We start from the raw sequence: 16,374 nt of genomic DNA on the forward strand, positions 1-16,374 counted from the left end.
TTGTAGGAATCAGTGTCAGTTAAAAAGAATGCTACAACTTCTTCACAAAAGTAAAAATGCTGAGAGCTAAGCCACTGATTTTCAAAACATTTTCACCACAACCCAGAGTAATACATTTTCCATCATGATCTAGTCCATATGTGCACATGGCTGAAACTAAAGTTTCACAAAACACCTACTCTTACCACATGTGCTATTCTCTGACATTTTTCTCTTTTATTCTATTTCACACAAATAATGAAATTCTTACCCATACATGGGTTGAGACTTGCAAATTGAAAAACTCTGGCCTAAAGAGGAATAAAGTACTAGAATATAGAATTGCTTTATATCTAATGAATATATATATATTAAACACATACACAAAACACTTTAAACTTACTGCTTTCTCAGAGAAGTAAAACTCACCTAAGTAGAAGCATGCACTAGTGTTCAAGAGTTATAAAATTCTACAGTTGGTAGAATCTTTGTTGTTGTTGTCTTTGATGCAACTTTATTTATTCAGTAGCATTTGGGAAACTTTCATATTCTCTAGTAAATACAGATAAGTGGATTCACCATAAAGTCAATCCCACCACAAAATTATTTGGGTACATTACCAAATTACTTTACCTTTCCCAAGTTTGAAGGGATTACAGAATTTTTAAATCATCCCACATGTAAATTAAGCAATATATTTTTTTTCTTTTTTTGGCTGCACCGTGTGGCTTGCTGGATCTTAGTTCCCCAACCAGGGATTGAACCTGGGCCAGGCAGTGAAAGCACTGAGTTCCAACCACTAGACTGCTAGGGAATTACCAAGTCTTTAACCTTTTGAGTTGATGTCTTTTCCTTCTAAGGATACTGTGACAAACTGTACAAGTTCAGTTAGGTGACAATATCTGGAGATGGATCAGTCAGTTCAACTGATGAGTAAAACATTAAATACGTTTAACTATAAGTTGAGGATGGTGAAAATCTTAACTATTTTTAAAGTTTTAGGGCAGGGTCTTGGTTGATTGAATATAGATACAACCTACTTACTCTATGGCCTCTGACCACAGCTTCCTCCTGGCAGCTCAGAAATGTTTGCAGCTGTGACTGGTAGTGTCAGAGAGCCTTGATTATGAAGGGAATGAGCCCAGAGGCTGATGGTCCAGCACAGCAGAGGTGGGATTGGAATCCTTCCTCTCTGGGGCCCTGTTGGCACCTGATGGAGAGGAGGCCAGAGGCTCTGAGGACTCCCTCCTGTATCTTATAATATGATCGATACACAATGATCCAAAGGGGGAGTTGGGGGAAAGTGGGGTTGACATTGCAACCCACCACCACTACCAGAACAAAAGCCCTCAGGATAAACCCATGGAGAGTAGCAGCTCCTCCTTTATCTTTTTCACCTGTGAGTAATAAGTACAGGGCCCGCCTAACTGGAATGGTTTTTTCTTTTTTTTTTTTTCTTTTTTTCTTTTTTTTTTAAAAAAGAAAAAAATTAAACAGGTATCCCATTCTGTTTGGGAACCCTTGCTTTCAATTGCCCTTCTTAAACGATCTTGTCCAATGGGAAGGTTCCCCATAACAGCCATTGTGATTCTAGGTTGTCTTAGTAAGATTTTGCCATTTATGTATTTACAGCCTCCAGGACCGCAGTTCTTAGATATAAATTAGGCAGGTGTGCCGGAAGGTGGGGAGCTCAATTCTTTTGAGACTTGAGGACTCCACTTCTTTAGCTACACCTTGGGTCTCTCAAAGCCAAACTGCGTGGTGTTTTACAGTATACCTTGTTACACGGAAAATTTCTTGAGGTTGGTAGGTGACCTAGTGTCAAAATAACCCATTCGGTGACCAACTTACCCTAGCAGAGGAGTCTTAGGTGGCCAGATCTCTAACAGCTTTGCCCACCAATTTTGTAGCGCTGGCTTCCAAAATACCCATTAGTAATAGATTATTTTTTTCTGAGAAGATTTCTATATAGTGGTGGACACTCCAATGGCTTTAAATATTTCGAATTCTGCCTACTTAAGATCTGGGTGTGCGGGTGGTGAAAAGAGCCTGATATTTCTCGTCTTAATTTAATGCCCCAAGTCCCCCAACGGTTTATACTTTGGACTTACCTTGAGGCTTTGTGAGTCTCCTAACAGCTGCTATCTTGCTTCCTTTAGATTGACAGGTACCCATTATTTTCCCTTGTTAAAATAATCCTAATTCAACCAGATTTACTGTTTCTGGCTGCCTCTGCAGTTCCTGAGACCCATCAGAACTCCCCAAGGCGCTTACCTTGTAGATGCTGTCGCCCATTAGGTCTGGTGTTTCTTACACCCCAGTCTTCCACCCGGAAGGGTCTGGACAAACAAACTCGAAGAGCTCAGAAGGCAAAATAACGGGATCCCAGAGAGCGGCAAAGAGGCAGCGAACCCGAAGGGCTCCGAGGCTAACTTCAGCTGAGTCTGGGAGGCTTCCGGCATCTCCAGCAGCTGTCTTCAGGACCCACCTCCTCACCAAAACTGTAAAGTGACAAAACTAAAACAACTTAGTAATGAATTTGATGTCCTTTAGTCAAGGGAAGACAATCCATAGATGGGGAGAGCGCAGTACCTCCCAGCAGTGCAGCCCTCTCCCAGAACGCTGGGCAGTTGTGAGTTTCACGCAGCCTTAAGAGGCAACGTGGAAACAGCCTGATTGGCCAGGAGTTGGGGATTTCTTTAGGAGGCGAGCAGCTTCTGTTGCTAAGGGTCAGTGAAATGAGCCACAGCTGAGCTAGCAGGCTGTGACTGGTGTATATCAGGTTCCTTGACAAGTGAGGAATTACCTTTACCAGGGCTAATTGGCATAGAAAGGCCTTTGATGATCTTCCTAAATTGCCCCAAAGCTGATGCTAGATCTCTTCCTCTCTTTGTAGAAACTGAAGGCTTTATCAGCTGAATTTTATGTACTAAGAAGGAGCCTGAGCAGTGGTTCTCATTTCTGGCTGCATGTCAGAGTCACCTCAGGAAATTAAAATTTTTTTTTGTATTTTTAAGTTTTACTAGATACTTTGGAACCTAATGAGGTCCCAGTCTTATCCCCACAGATACTGATTTACTTAGTTGCTTGTGGGAACTTTCCAGCAGGTTTTTTTTTTGTGTGTCCTGTATTTTGTTTTTGTTTTTAAAGCTCCAGAAGTGATTCTACTGTGTTCATGATTCACTTATATAAAGGTGGGGAAGGGCAGTGGAATCTAAAAACATGTTCAAAATCCATATGATTTATTATTAAAATATAAAACAGGGATAACTGAGTGAGATATTTGTGAATCTGCTAGGTGCAAAGCACTTGCAACTGCTCACGGAGGAGAATGAAAAGGAATTTTCCTCCATCATGAGATTATGGTTTTGGCCTTTGTAAGTTCAGAACCTCTTAGTCGTGTTAACAGAGCCACAACCATGAGGACCACCAAGTACGGTGGTGCAGGACATGCCCGGACGGACAGTCCTGGCTGAGTGGAGAATGGACTCCAGCCCTGGGACTCTCCCCCAACCCTCAGGCAGCCGCCATATTGAAACCCTCACAGACACCAACATGTACTAATAGCAGCCCTGACATGAGGCCTGAATCACAAAGCTGCCCACTTCCTCCCTCTTCCAAATTTAGGGCACTGTAAGGACAAATAGAAATTTAAAATAAGAAACTTAAGGGCTTCCCTGGTGGCGCAGTGGTTGAGAGTCCGCCTGCCCGGTTCGTGCCCCGGTCCGGGAGGATCCCACATGCCGCGGAGCGGCTAGGCCCGTGAGCCATGGCCGCTGAGCCTGGCGCGTCCGGAGCCTGTGCTCCGCAACGGGAGAGGCCACAACAGTAAGAGGCCCGCGTACCGCAAAAAAAAAAAAAAAAAACAGCTTAATTCCCTCTGTTAAAAATAAGGCAAAAGGTTTCCCTTTTTTGTCGGAATACTTACCTTAGAAAACTTGCATTTTCTCAGTCTCCTTGAAATGTATCTTTTTAGAAACTAAATAAGTCTCTGTCAGTTTTGCGATCTAGTAATGTTTTTCTCAAGGACCTGGGTGCCATCTCTTTGAAATATAACTGGCAGGAGACAGCACCCCTGTCCTCCAGTTTCTGTGGGAGGGTAGGAGCCAGACTTCAGTGCTCCGAATTGTTAAAAGTACCTCCTGTCATAAAGACGTTTGTCCCCCCTGCCCCCCATAAAGTCAATTAGCTAACGTAGGTGGTCACCCCAATCACCAGGTAAATTTAGGAAGAACTGTGTGTGATTAATGGTGCTGTCAAGTTCTCGTATATGATGACTAGTTACTGTTTATCTTGAGAACCTGTATGTAATGACCACACCTGTGTGGCTGCATAAAAGGGTGAGATTTCTGTCTTTGCAACCTCAGCCAGTTGCCTGTGATGAGCAGCACATGCTGGTTTAATCCTCAGTCAGTAATAAAAGTGTTTTCTTTTCTACTACCTTTGTGGAGGGGATGTCTGAATTGAAAGTTTTTTCAAATTGTATTTCCCCAACAGCACCTTCACTCTCTATTCTAAAGTTACTGACTTTTTCCACGTTCCCAATGCAAGGGGCCCGGGTTCGATGCCTGGTCAGGGAACTAGATCCCACATGCTGCAACTAAGAGTTCTCATGCCGCAACTAAAGATCCCACATGCCACAACTAAAAGAGCCCGCATGCAGCAACAAAGATCCCGCCTGCCGCAACTAAGACCCAGTGCAGCCAATAAATAAATAAATAATTTAATTAATTTACATCTTTTTAACTCGCACCTTCCCTTTCCCAGGGAGAAGTATTGAAGGTATAGAAGGTGTTTTTGTTATAAACTTGCTCCCTTCTACCCAGCTTCTGCTAAACAGGTGGAAATAGGAGTTATGGTAATTCCAAATGGTGATGATGTTACAAGAAGTCGAGGTTATGTTTGTAGCTTTTGTTTGTAACTGGGTAATTAATTTATGCCAGTCTGTCATGTTGAATAAGAAATACTGGTTAATGATTCCCACTTGTTTGGTTTTTAATTTTGTATACACATTTTGACAGTTAGAAATTAGTTTTTTATAATACAATATTCATCTTTCCCTTTGTGATATCCTTCATTACTTTTCAATTTAAAAAAAATACCAAAGTAATACATGTACACAGTTTTTATAAAAAGAAGGCCAAGTAATTCTAAATAGCTTGTAACGAAAAACAGCAGTTTCTTGCTTTATCTTTCAGTGTCTCAGTATCAGTCAGGATTTGATTAGAGAAACAGAGCCACTAGGAATGAAACAGAATGAAGTATCTATTATAGAGATTTTACCTTACACAACTGTGGGAGCCCGCTGAACAGTCTGTATAAGGCTTTTGCTTCTGTGTCTGGGCTGGGGCCTAAAATCAGTAGGGCAGGCAGTCTGAAAGGGAAGATGGATTTGAAGTGGAGGAGAGCACTGCCTCAGCCTCTCACCCCTTTGGCGACAAGTCTGGGAACATAGTCTGGGGCCACATCAGCGCAGGCCTTCCATCACAGGAGAAAAGCTATGGATCTACGCTTTGAGTAACAGGAGCCATTTGGTGTTTGTTAAGGAGGAATATGAAAATTCGATCTTTATTTTAAAAGATATTACACAAGTATCTAGGAATTTATAAACAAATGGTCCATATATACACTGGTTTTTAAATATTTCATTTTAATAAATACCTTATGTTAAATGTTCATTTGATCTATCAGCCATTCTTTGAGTTTCCTAATATCTATTACATACTGATGACGAATCTGTCATTCCAAATTATGAATACTACAACAGTGGTGTCTTTTATTTACACCATTTTGTGGTAGACAGCCCTATTTAATTGTTTAAACGAAATAAATAAATGCATGAAATAAATCCAAAGATACACTGTGAAAAATACATTTTAATCCAAAAGTCTGAATATTAGCATTTAGTTATTTACAATGGTATTTACAATCAATTTTACTATAAGTTTTGTGGAGAAAGAACTATGTACATAGAGCTATCTATCTACAACATACAAACCATAACTTCCTTACAACATACAAACATTAACTGTGTAGAAAAATGGTAACAGTTAAAACTCCTACAATTCAAAATCACCATAATTAAATTAGATCCTGACAAATTTTGCTGGGGTTGAGAAATAATGGTCCAGTCAGAACAGGAGAGGAAGCAAGTGTGTGCAAATCCCACTTCTTCCCTCTTTTAAATTGTTGCTCCCTTACTTAGCTGACCTACACTTGAAGTAAAACCTGTCCCTGAATTCTGAATAGAATTCCTGTGCCTGGACTTCTAAGTCCCAGACATTGTTTTAGGCCTGTTATTATGAGTACATAGCAGATGGTTTTAACTTTGGGGTGGACTTTTTTTAGATATCAGTGCTAATGATTAATCATTTTTATGACTGCCCAATGTTTGTTCTAATGGTGGTCAAGAAACTACTGCTCAGGGATGCCTGAACAGTACGTTTCCTGTGTGTTTTTAGTGAAGTTGTCTGTCTGAACTATAAACTTAATGTTTTGATTAAGCCTCACTCTGACTGAGAAGGTAGGTGAGAGCAGTGAAGAGCAGCTCTATTAAGATCAACCAAATGATTCTGAATCCCTGCTTACTACAGAAGAACTGGATGAAAGTTTTAAAAAGCCTAGGCTAATAACATCATCCACCAATCACTTTCCTTAAGGTTAAAGCAGCCAACAGTCTGTCACAGCATTTTCTAGATGATAAAATAAAGCTTTTTTTTTAACTTGGTGATAGATACTGTTGATAACGGCTACATTTTACTTGATTCAGCCCTTGGTTAGAAATTCAAACCTTAATTAATATTTTATTCTTGTAGAAAAATACAATCCATTTTATGAGTTTCTAGAAATAAATTATGGAGAAAAATAGACACTACCTGTTCCTAATTGTCTCCTTGGAAATTACAGTCTTTGCCTGGGAGGATACACACACTTAATGTGTAATGTAATATTTAACTTCAAAATATATTTAATTCTTTTCTATCTCTTTTAATTTTCTAAGTGACTAGTAATAAGCTAATGATTACTGGGCAGTAGAGAAAAAACTTTTAGTCATTTTTCCATCCAAGAATTTCATTAAAGAAACATGTGGCATGTCTTATGGTAGTACAAATACAAGACAACTGGAAGTCCATGTTCACTTTTTAAACTACAAATGGTTGGCAACTGTTTCCTTAATAGTTATTGCAGGAGTAGGTCCAACATGAGTCCATATATAGCCCTTCTCTGGTCTGGTGGGAACTGTGGGAAATGGTGATGAACGTGACTTGAAATATTCAGAAGGTGCATGACAAACAAATTCCAAGTATTCCATCTTCCTTGGAAGATCCTCCTCTGGTCCTAGAAGGCAGCCAACATTCACAGTTTTGAAGATATATATCATTTCCATAAAATGTTAAAATTCCTAGACACTAGGAGAAACTGGTCTGGTGGTAACTTGACATTAACCCTTGAAACATATATTATTTTGAAGTTACTGTCCATCATTTTTTTCTGCTTTAATTGCTTAAGGAATATAGCATTCTCCCCAAAATATAACTCAATATAGAAAGGATTCTAAAAATAATATTTAGCTTTATATAGTGTTTATTATGTCGACACTGTTCTAAGTACTTGATATATATATATCAATACTTTGAATCCTCACAACAACCCTCTGAGTTAGGCACTATTATTATTCCCATTTTACATGAGGAAATAAGGCAAGAGAGATCAAGGAACCTGTCTGAGATCACATAGTTAGTAAGTGGCTGTCCAAGGAACCCAGACAGTCTAGTTCCAGAGTTTGTGCTCTGACCCTTTATGCTATGCTGTCTCCTTTACAATCTGAGGATTAGGAAGAGGAGGTGAGATAGAAGTCCTAGAGGTGATTCAGTCATGTTACTGCCTCTGCTGACAATCCTGTCTGATAGAACAGGTTAATGAAAGTTCACTCTTCTGTGTATCAATACTTTCAAGCAGAAGACTAAAACTGCTTGGTCATGTATCAAACTTGACATGCAGCTGGGAATAATAGTGGTACTTTACTTGTCCTTGAGTTCTCTCTGAAAAAAACCTTTTGTATCTTTTTTCTTAGAATGCAAAAGTAACGTATGCCCACTGCAGAAAGGTTGAAGAGTTTGGGGTAATTTTAAAACTCTGAACACTTTCAAAATTCTATTTATCAACAACTTCTTCTTGTGAGTCTACGTCAAGAACCAATTCTTTAGTCAGCCTTGAAATTAATGAGTACAGTGGCTGCCATTTCAGCTACCAACAATGATATAAAAGGTTGCAAAAGGTCTAGGATGATGTGTGTGACATCTAGAGGGACACATAATGAGACTTTGTAAGATTTTAGACATAAATGTGACAGTTCCTCTAGAAATCATTTTTGTGTAAATTTTTTTATGTTACCTAAATAACCTAGTTCTTGAGCAATAAATTCTTTTAATAGAGTTTAACCATGGGTCACTCAGAAAAATCTTATCCACATAGCATTCTAGTACGTGCATACTATACTGCCCCGGAACTCAAAATAATGTACAGCCCTCAAACCCCAGCTATATAAATTTCATATTTTCTATAATAATCTCTACTTTTCTGTACTTACACTTCTCTGTTATGGACTGAATTGTATCTCGCCAAATTCATATGTTTAAGTCCTAATCCCTAATGTGATAATATTTGGAGATAGGGCCTTTAGGGAGATAATTAAGGTTAAATGAAGCCATAAGGGTGGGGCTCTAATCCAACAGGATTGGTGTCCTTATAAGAAGAGGAAGAGATGCCAGGAGTGCACACACACAGAGGAAAGCCCCTGTGAGAAAAGGTGGCTGTCTACAAGCCAGGAAGAGAGCTCTCACCAGAAACCCACCCTGACAGCACCTTAGGACTTCCAGCCTCCAGAACTGTGAGAAAATAAATTTCTGTTGTTTAGCCCACTCAGTTTATGGTATTTTGTCATGGCAGCCCAAGCAGATGAATATACTTTCACATAATAATGGAAAATTAACTGGGTTCAAAAACCTGTCTGTTACCTGTCAAACTCACCTATGATGTAGGATGCAGGATCAAATTGGTCCCTGGGGCTAGAGAGAGTGGGAATGAGCCACGTCAGTGCTGCACTCTTCTCACAATACTGGTCCTGGATAAAACCCCTGATCTGAGCATAGTAGGGTTTTCCATCTTGTTCGTCAATTACAGAAACAACATCTCCAATTTGGTAATAGACTCCCTGGGGGAAGTAGAAGATAACCCCATATTTAAGATAAAAATAGGAGGTGGAGTCAAGATGGTGGTGTGGGAAGACATGGAGTTAGTGTCTCCCCACAACTAGGGCGCCTGCTGGCCAACGGTGGTGGACTCTGACATCCAAGGAGACGGGAGGAACCCCAAAGTGAACCGGTAGGACGTAGGGGGACTGAGGGGGGAGGAGAAGTGGAAGCCAGACAGGATCAGCACCCCTGAGCCTGGGCAGATCAGGAGAGGGAGGTGGGAGGGACTCTCCGGGAAGAGCAGGAAAGGAGCAGAGGGCGATTGCCCCACCCACTGGGGCCCTGGGAGCCTGCTGAGCTCCCAGGCCCGTCCCCTGCACTCCAAAGCCCCCTCCAGGTCTCGTGGGTCCCTGGGGGCATAGGAAGGAGGCCAAGGGGAGAACAGGAGAGGCAGGTGGGAGGGGCCCTCCGGGAGGAGCAGGAGAGCAGTGGAGGGCAACTGCCCCACCCACTTGGGCATGGGGAGCCTGCTGATCTCCCAGGCTGGTCCCCTGCCCTCCAAACCCCCCTCCAGGCCGCGTGGGTCCTTGGCGCCATAAGAGGGAGGCCGGGGAGATCAGGAGAAGCATGGGGTAGGGGCCCTCCCAGACTGGAGGAGCAGGAGAGGAGAGGAGGGCATTTGCCCCACCCACTCGAGCCCAGGAAGTCTGCTGGGCTTCCAGAGGAGGTCCCCTGCCCTCTGAGACCAGGGGTGGGGGGCACGCCTGGACCCCTTCTGTTCCTTGAGCCTAAGCCCCACCCCCCACAGCCCCCAGGGCCTTTTCCAGCCTGTGGGTCCTAAGCATAGGCCTCGCCCACCACCCAAACTTCACCCTTGCTTAGGCCCCGCCCTCCATAGCCAAGGCCTTCCCACACCCCTCCTTTTTTATTTCTTTTCCCTCCTCCTCTTTTTTTACTATTGTGGTACTGATGTACCTTCTGGTTGTCGATTAATCTATATTTTTATTTTTATATTCTTCCTAACATATCTGTTAGTTTCCTAGTCTAATTTTATTTTTTACTTTGTTATTGTTCTTTTAATTTTCCACTCCAGGCGGCCTGCGGGATCTTGGTTCACGAGCCTGGGGTCAGGCTGAAGCTCCTGCAGTGGAGCTCCAAGTCCAAACCACTAGACTAACAGAGAACCTCAGACCCCAGGGATTATTCATTGGAGTGAGGTCTCATGGAGTTCCTTATCTCAGCACCAAGACCCACCTCTACCCAGTAGCCTACAAACTCCAGTGTTGGAAGCCTCAGGCCAAACAACCAGTAAGACAGGAACACAATCCCACTCATAAAAAAAAAAAAAAATGAGATGGCAAAAAAACATGTCACAGATGAAGGAGCAAGGTAAAAACCTAAAAGACCAAATAAATGAAGAGGCAGTAGGCAATCTACCTGAAAAAGAATTCAGAGTAATGATAGTAAAGACGATCCAGAATCTCGGAAATAGAATGGAGGCACGAGTTGAGAAAATACAAGAAATGTTTAACAAAGATCTAGAAGAACTAAAGACCAAACAAACTGAGATGAACAACACAATAACTGACATGAAAAATACTCTAGAAGGAATCAGTAACAGAATAACGGAGGCAGAAGAACGAATAAGTGAACTGGAAGACAAAATGGTGAAAATAACTGCTGAGGAGCAGAAGAAAGAAAAAATAAATGAAAAGAATTGAAGACAATCTCAGAGACCTCTGGGACAAAACTAAACACACCAACATTCGAATTATAGGAGTCCCATAAGAAGAAGAGAAAAAAAAAGGGTCTGAGAAAATATTTGAAGAGATTACAGTTGAAAACTTCCCTAACATGGGAAAGGAAATAATCACCCACGTCCAGAAAGCACACAGAGTCCCATACAGGAAAAACACACCAATACACATATTAATCAAACTAACAAAATTTAAATTCAAAGAAAAAATATTAAAAGCAGCAAGGGAAAAACAAAAAATAACATACAAAGGAATCCTTATACGGTTATCAGCTAATTTTGCAGCAGAAACTCTGTAGGCCAGAAGGGAGTGGCAGGATATACTTAAAGTGATGAAAGAGAAAAACCTACAACCAAGATTACTCTACCCAGCAAGGATCTCATTCAGATTCCATGGAGAAGTCAAAAGCTTTTCAAACAAGCAAAAGCTAAGAGAATTCAGCACCACCAGACCAGTGCTACAACAAATACTAAAGAAACTTTTCTAAGCGGGAAACACAAGAGAAGAAAAAGACCCACAAAAACAAACCCAAAACAATTAAGAAAATGATAATAGGAACATACATATCAATAATAACCATGAGTGTAAATGGATTAAATGCCCCAACCAAAAGACACAGACTGGCTGAATGGGTACAAAAACAAGACCCATATATACGCTGTCTACAAGAGACCCACTTCAGACCTAAGGACACATACAGACTGAAAGTGAAGGCATGGAAAAAGATATTCCATGCAAATGGAAATCAAAAGAAAGCTGGAGTAGCAATACTTGTATCAGACGAAATAGACCTTAAAATAAAGATTGTTACAAGAGATAAGGAGGGACACTACATTATGATCAAAGGATCAATCCAAGAAAAAGATATAACAGTTATAAATGTTTATGCACCCAACACAGGAGCACCACAATACATAAGGCAAATGCTAACAACCATGAAAGGAGAAATCGACAGGAACACAATAAAAGTAGGGGAATTTAACACCCCACTTACACCAATGGACAGATCATCCAATCAGAAAATAAATAAACACAAGCTTTAAATGACACAACAGACCGGATAGATCTAATTGATATTTACAGAACATTCCACCCAAAGGTGGCAGAATACACTTTCTTCTCAAGTGCACATGGAACATTCTTCAGGACAGATCACATCTGGAGTCACAAATCCAGCCTGGGAAAATTTAAGAAAATTGAAATTGTATCAATCTTCTTTTCTGACCACAATGCTATGAGAGTGGAAATCAATTACTGGAAAAAAACTGTAAAAACCACAAATACGTGGAGGCTAAACAGTGTTCTACTAAATAACCAAGAGATCACTGAAGAAATCAAAGAAGAAATTAAAAAATACATAGAAACAAATGACAATGAAAACACGATGACCCAAAACCTATGGGACGCAGCAAAAGAAGTTCTAAGAGGGAACTTTATAGCAATACAATCTCACCTCAAGAAACAAGAAAAAATCTCAAATAAACAATCTAACCCTACACTTAAAACAACCAGAGAAAGAAGAACAAAGAAAACCCAAAGTCAATAGAAAGAAAGAAATCATAAAGAGCAGAAATAAACAGAAACGAAGAAAACAATAGCAAAGATCAATAAACTAAAAGCTGGTTCTTTGAAAAGATAAACAAAATTGATAAACCCTTAGCCAGACTCATCAAGAAAAAAAGGGAGGGCTTCCCTGGTGGCGCAGTGGTTGAGAGTCCGCCTGCCAATGCAGGGGACACGGGTTCGTGCCCCAGTCTGGGAAGATCCCACATGCCGCGGAGCGGCTGGTCCCGTGAGCCATGGCCGCTGAGCCTGTGTGTCCAGAGCCTGTGCTCCGCAACAGGAGAGGCCACAACAGTGAGAGGCCCGTGAACCCAAAAAAAAAAAGAGAAAAAGGGAGAGGACACAGATCAATAAAATTAGAAATGAAAAAGGAGAAATCACAACTGACACTGCAGAAATACAAAGGATTAAAGAGACTACTACAAACAACTATATGCCAATAAAATGGACAACCACGAAGAAATGGGACAAATTCTTGGAAAGGTACAATTCTGCCAGACTGAACCAGGAAGAAACAGAAAATATAAACAGACCTATCACAAGTAATGAAATTGAAACCATAATTAAAAACCTTCCAACAAACAGAAATCCAGGACCAGATGGCTTCACAGGTGAATTCTAACAAACATTTAGAGATGAGCTAACATCTATCCTTCTCAAACTCTTCCAAAAAGTTGCAGAGGGAGAAACACTCCCAAATTCATTCTACGAAGCCACCATCACCCTGATACCAAAACCAGAAAAAGATATCACAAAAAAAGAAAATTATAGACCAATATCACTGATGAACATAGATGCAAAAATCGTGAACAAAATACTAGCAAACAGCATCCAACAGCACATTAAAAGGATCATACACCATCATCAAGTGGGGGTTAACTCCAAGGGATGCAAGGATTCTTCAATATATGCAAATCAATCAATGTGATACACCACATTAACAAATTAAGGAATAAAAACTATATGATCATCTCAATAGATGCAGAAAAAGCTTTTGACAAAATTCAACACCCATTTATGATAAAAGCTCTCCAGAAAATGGGCGTAGAGGGAACCTACCTCAACATAATAAAGACCATATATGAAAAACACACAGCAAACATCATTCTCAATGGCTCCACACCATACATTTTCATTTTAAAAACGATTCCCATAATCTACATTAAAAAATACTTAAGATCCTCATATCGTATTTCATTAGGCAACTTCCTCTCCCAACTCAGCTCTGGATGAGATGTTTTATAATAGCCCCCTACAGGGAAAAATAGCTTAGAAAGGAACAAAAACCACGATCACACCTTCTACAGAGTAGCAGAGACTTTTAGACTAACCCAGCATTTTAGTAGCACATTACACAATAAATTCAAACCTTCCTTCAGTAACTACAGATGCTCACCTTGTAGAAGATTGATTCCGCAGTGATTATGGTGGAAACTGACTCAGGGGCTTTGATGGGCTGTGAAAAAACAAAAGTAAAAATATTAGCACATTCATAATGTGTGTGTTTGTGTGTGTGTGTGTGTGTGTGTGTGTGTGTGTAGCGTGTACAGGCATTTTTCCAGCCATATATGAGAGTTCTGTAATTTAAGAAATACTAAAGTTGTTGTTTGGTGACAAGAACTGCAGTAAAAAAGAAAAAAAAACTGCTTTTCTGATCGTTGTGGCAAAGCCTGGTCTGAATACTTCTGCTACCTTTAGCTTAAAAATTGCTGAGCCCCAAAGGACCAGCTCCTGACTACGTGGCTGAAATCTAACAGAAGCCTTCTCAGAGCGTTATTACTCATTCTAGTTATAAAAAAAATCTGGCCCTAATGGCCTGAGCATGACGGAGGTGGGAATAATAAAAAACGTGTCTCCTCAAAGACATTTTCCATCTCCACTTAACTATGGAACTAGTTATGACAGTATCATCAGAACTAATTTTCTAGCAAGCCTGAACCAAGGCCAAAGGAAACTTTCTTGGGAGTTCTTAGTAACTTGCCAGCACTCAACCATCATTGAGATTCCTTCCTAAGCTGTAACACACACTTTCACGCCACAACACAGTAACTAGGCCTTCCCAAATATGTCTTGGTATTATCCTTGAAGAAAGGCGTTGTTAGAGAAATTGATATTAAAATACTTGCAGAGAACATATTCCACCATACTTAAGAGGAAAACGTGTTTAGAGCATTTAAGAGTATACAACTATAGTCCAATATTTACATGTTTTGTCTAGTCAATAAACACCTCATTTTAGAAAACTGAATTATAAAACTCTTATACAAATTAGGGGCAACTACTCTAAACAAGAAAAAGGATCCACAATCTGCACAAGAATATAACGCAAGGCTTCTCTGAGTTTTTTAAATAAACACACCCAACTTCAGAAATGCCTTTACTGGTAAGTGAAGCATTCCTGTTCTGAAAGCAAAGAGTACCATACTGAGGTTTAAAAAAAATAGTATATAATGCATTGCCCATTGTGTTTGACCACTGTCCCTTGTATTTACAAAAACAATGAGAATTTACTGCAACAAAAATATGCTTTCCACTACCCCAGCACAAGTCTTTCGACCATCTACTTTCTCATAGAAGAAGAGATAAAGAAGATTTAGTAAAATTTTTCATTCATATTCATCAAGTTGATCATTATAAATCAGTAAGAAACGTCTTCTGGGGCCATAATAACAAACAAATATGGAAATGAATGAGTTTCGGTATTATTTACTTAGAGCTTTAAGAATGAAAAAAAAAGTTTTCCCAGTATACCTGGCCACACCAAGAACTATAACCCCATCTCATCCTTTCCAGAGAACCCAGTAAAATGCGCTGGAGGTTTAGGTTTCTTTTAGAATATTTTATATTTCCCAGAGAAAAAAATAAAAGCTAAAAAAACAGAGAAAGGGTATTATTAATTTTATAAACAGTAAGCCTCCTACAACAGAGCTCACTCCCTTTTAGAAAGTCTGGACCAGTCCCCAGAACACTACAGAATAGCTGCCAAGAGCAGAGTCCAAGTTCAGTGATGAGAGATGAAGGCAGTGGCAGGACACACTACACACACAATGCCATTACAGTACAAGACACTGTCCACAATCATCTTACATTTTTTAATTTAAAAATATGTCTTCTCCCTTTTCCTTTAGTGGAAACTTTCTTTTCAGCAGCTGGAGCAGATTTGTATTTAGTGTTTCTGAGCCGAGCGGACCTCCTGTGAATTTCCTGCTTACTCTGTTACATAAACAATTAAAGAACAAAAAAGAGAAAGAAATAAAAAGTGCAGAAAGGTTGCTGTCCCGATACAAACATCTTACAAGGATCCCAGAGTATGCACTTTAAACGATCATTTAAAAATTAAGTAAGAGTGCACCTTTTGTTTTTATGGCGGGTAATCACACCAGCTGGCCTAATTCAAACAGGGAGAGCCTTAGGCAAGCATCTCCAGAGCATTGAAAAAGGTGTGAGCTACTTGTAATAGGTCAAGGGGCAGCAACAAGAGTCAGTCCAGGCCAAGGCAAGAACTATTCATCGGTTGTGTTTATAACAGAAAAATGCTTAAAAACTCAACTCTCCTACGCCAGAGAACGGGTTTGGTATGCCACCTCCTGCAATGTAATACTTATGCTGCCACTGAAAATGATGACATGATAATCTTAATAGCACGACATTATGACAAAATGAACTTTATTAACAGGTCCAGTAGCATGACCCTGCTGACATCTCTATGTATACATGTGTATACTGAGATGTCTGGTTGCTATCCAAAACATTACAATGGGGGGATTTCTGAAGCGTTTTCACTTTTCTTGCTTCTCTAGCCTTTCAGTTCCTCACTACAAAAGGTGCTGAGAATGGGCCGAACCAAAGACCATGTTCTCAACCGGGATGGGAAGGAGGGG

At 40.2% G+C, this 16,374-nt stretch overlaps 1 protein-coding gene across 1 annotated transcript in view; it reads right to left on the reverse strand.

The window, feature by feature from the left end:
• Nucleotides 1-5,835: 5,835 nt before the first annotated feature.
• The window catches only part of GATAD1 (GATA zinc finger domain containing 1), a 10,872-nt gene continuing 333 nt past the window's right edge, over nucleotides 5,836-16,374 (reverse strand). Inside the window, exons 2-5 of the mRNA XM_024767024.1 lie at nucleotides 15,581-15,709; nucleotides 13,890-13,949; nucleotides 9,010-9,193; nucleotides 5,836-7,317 (exon numbers count right to left, since the gene is read on the reverse strand). Of these exons, the coding sequence (XP_024622792.1) occupies nucleotides 7,127-7,317; nucleotides 9,010-9,193; nucleotides 13,890-13,949; nucleotides 15,581-15,709 (564 nt within the window). The 3' untranslated portion in view covers nucleotides 5,836-7,126. The remainder of the gene's footprint in view (nucleotides 7,318-9,009; nucleotides 9,194-13,889; nucleotides 13,950-15,580; nucleotides 15,710-16,374) is intronic.

This window comes from Neophocaena asiaeorientalis, unplaced genomic scaffold, assembly GCF_003031525.2.
Source record: "Neophocaena asiaeorientalis asiaeorientalis breed wild unplaced genomic scaffold, Neophocaena_asiaeorientalis_V1.1 scaffold70, whole genome shotgun sequence".
Taxonomy (NCBI): domain Eukaryota; kingdom Metazoa; phylum Chordata; class Mammalia; order Artiodactyla; family Phocoenidae; genus Neophocaena; species Neophocaena asiaeorientalis.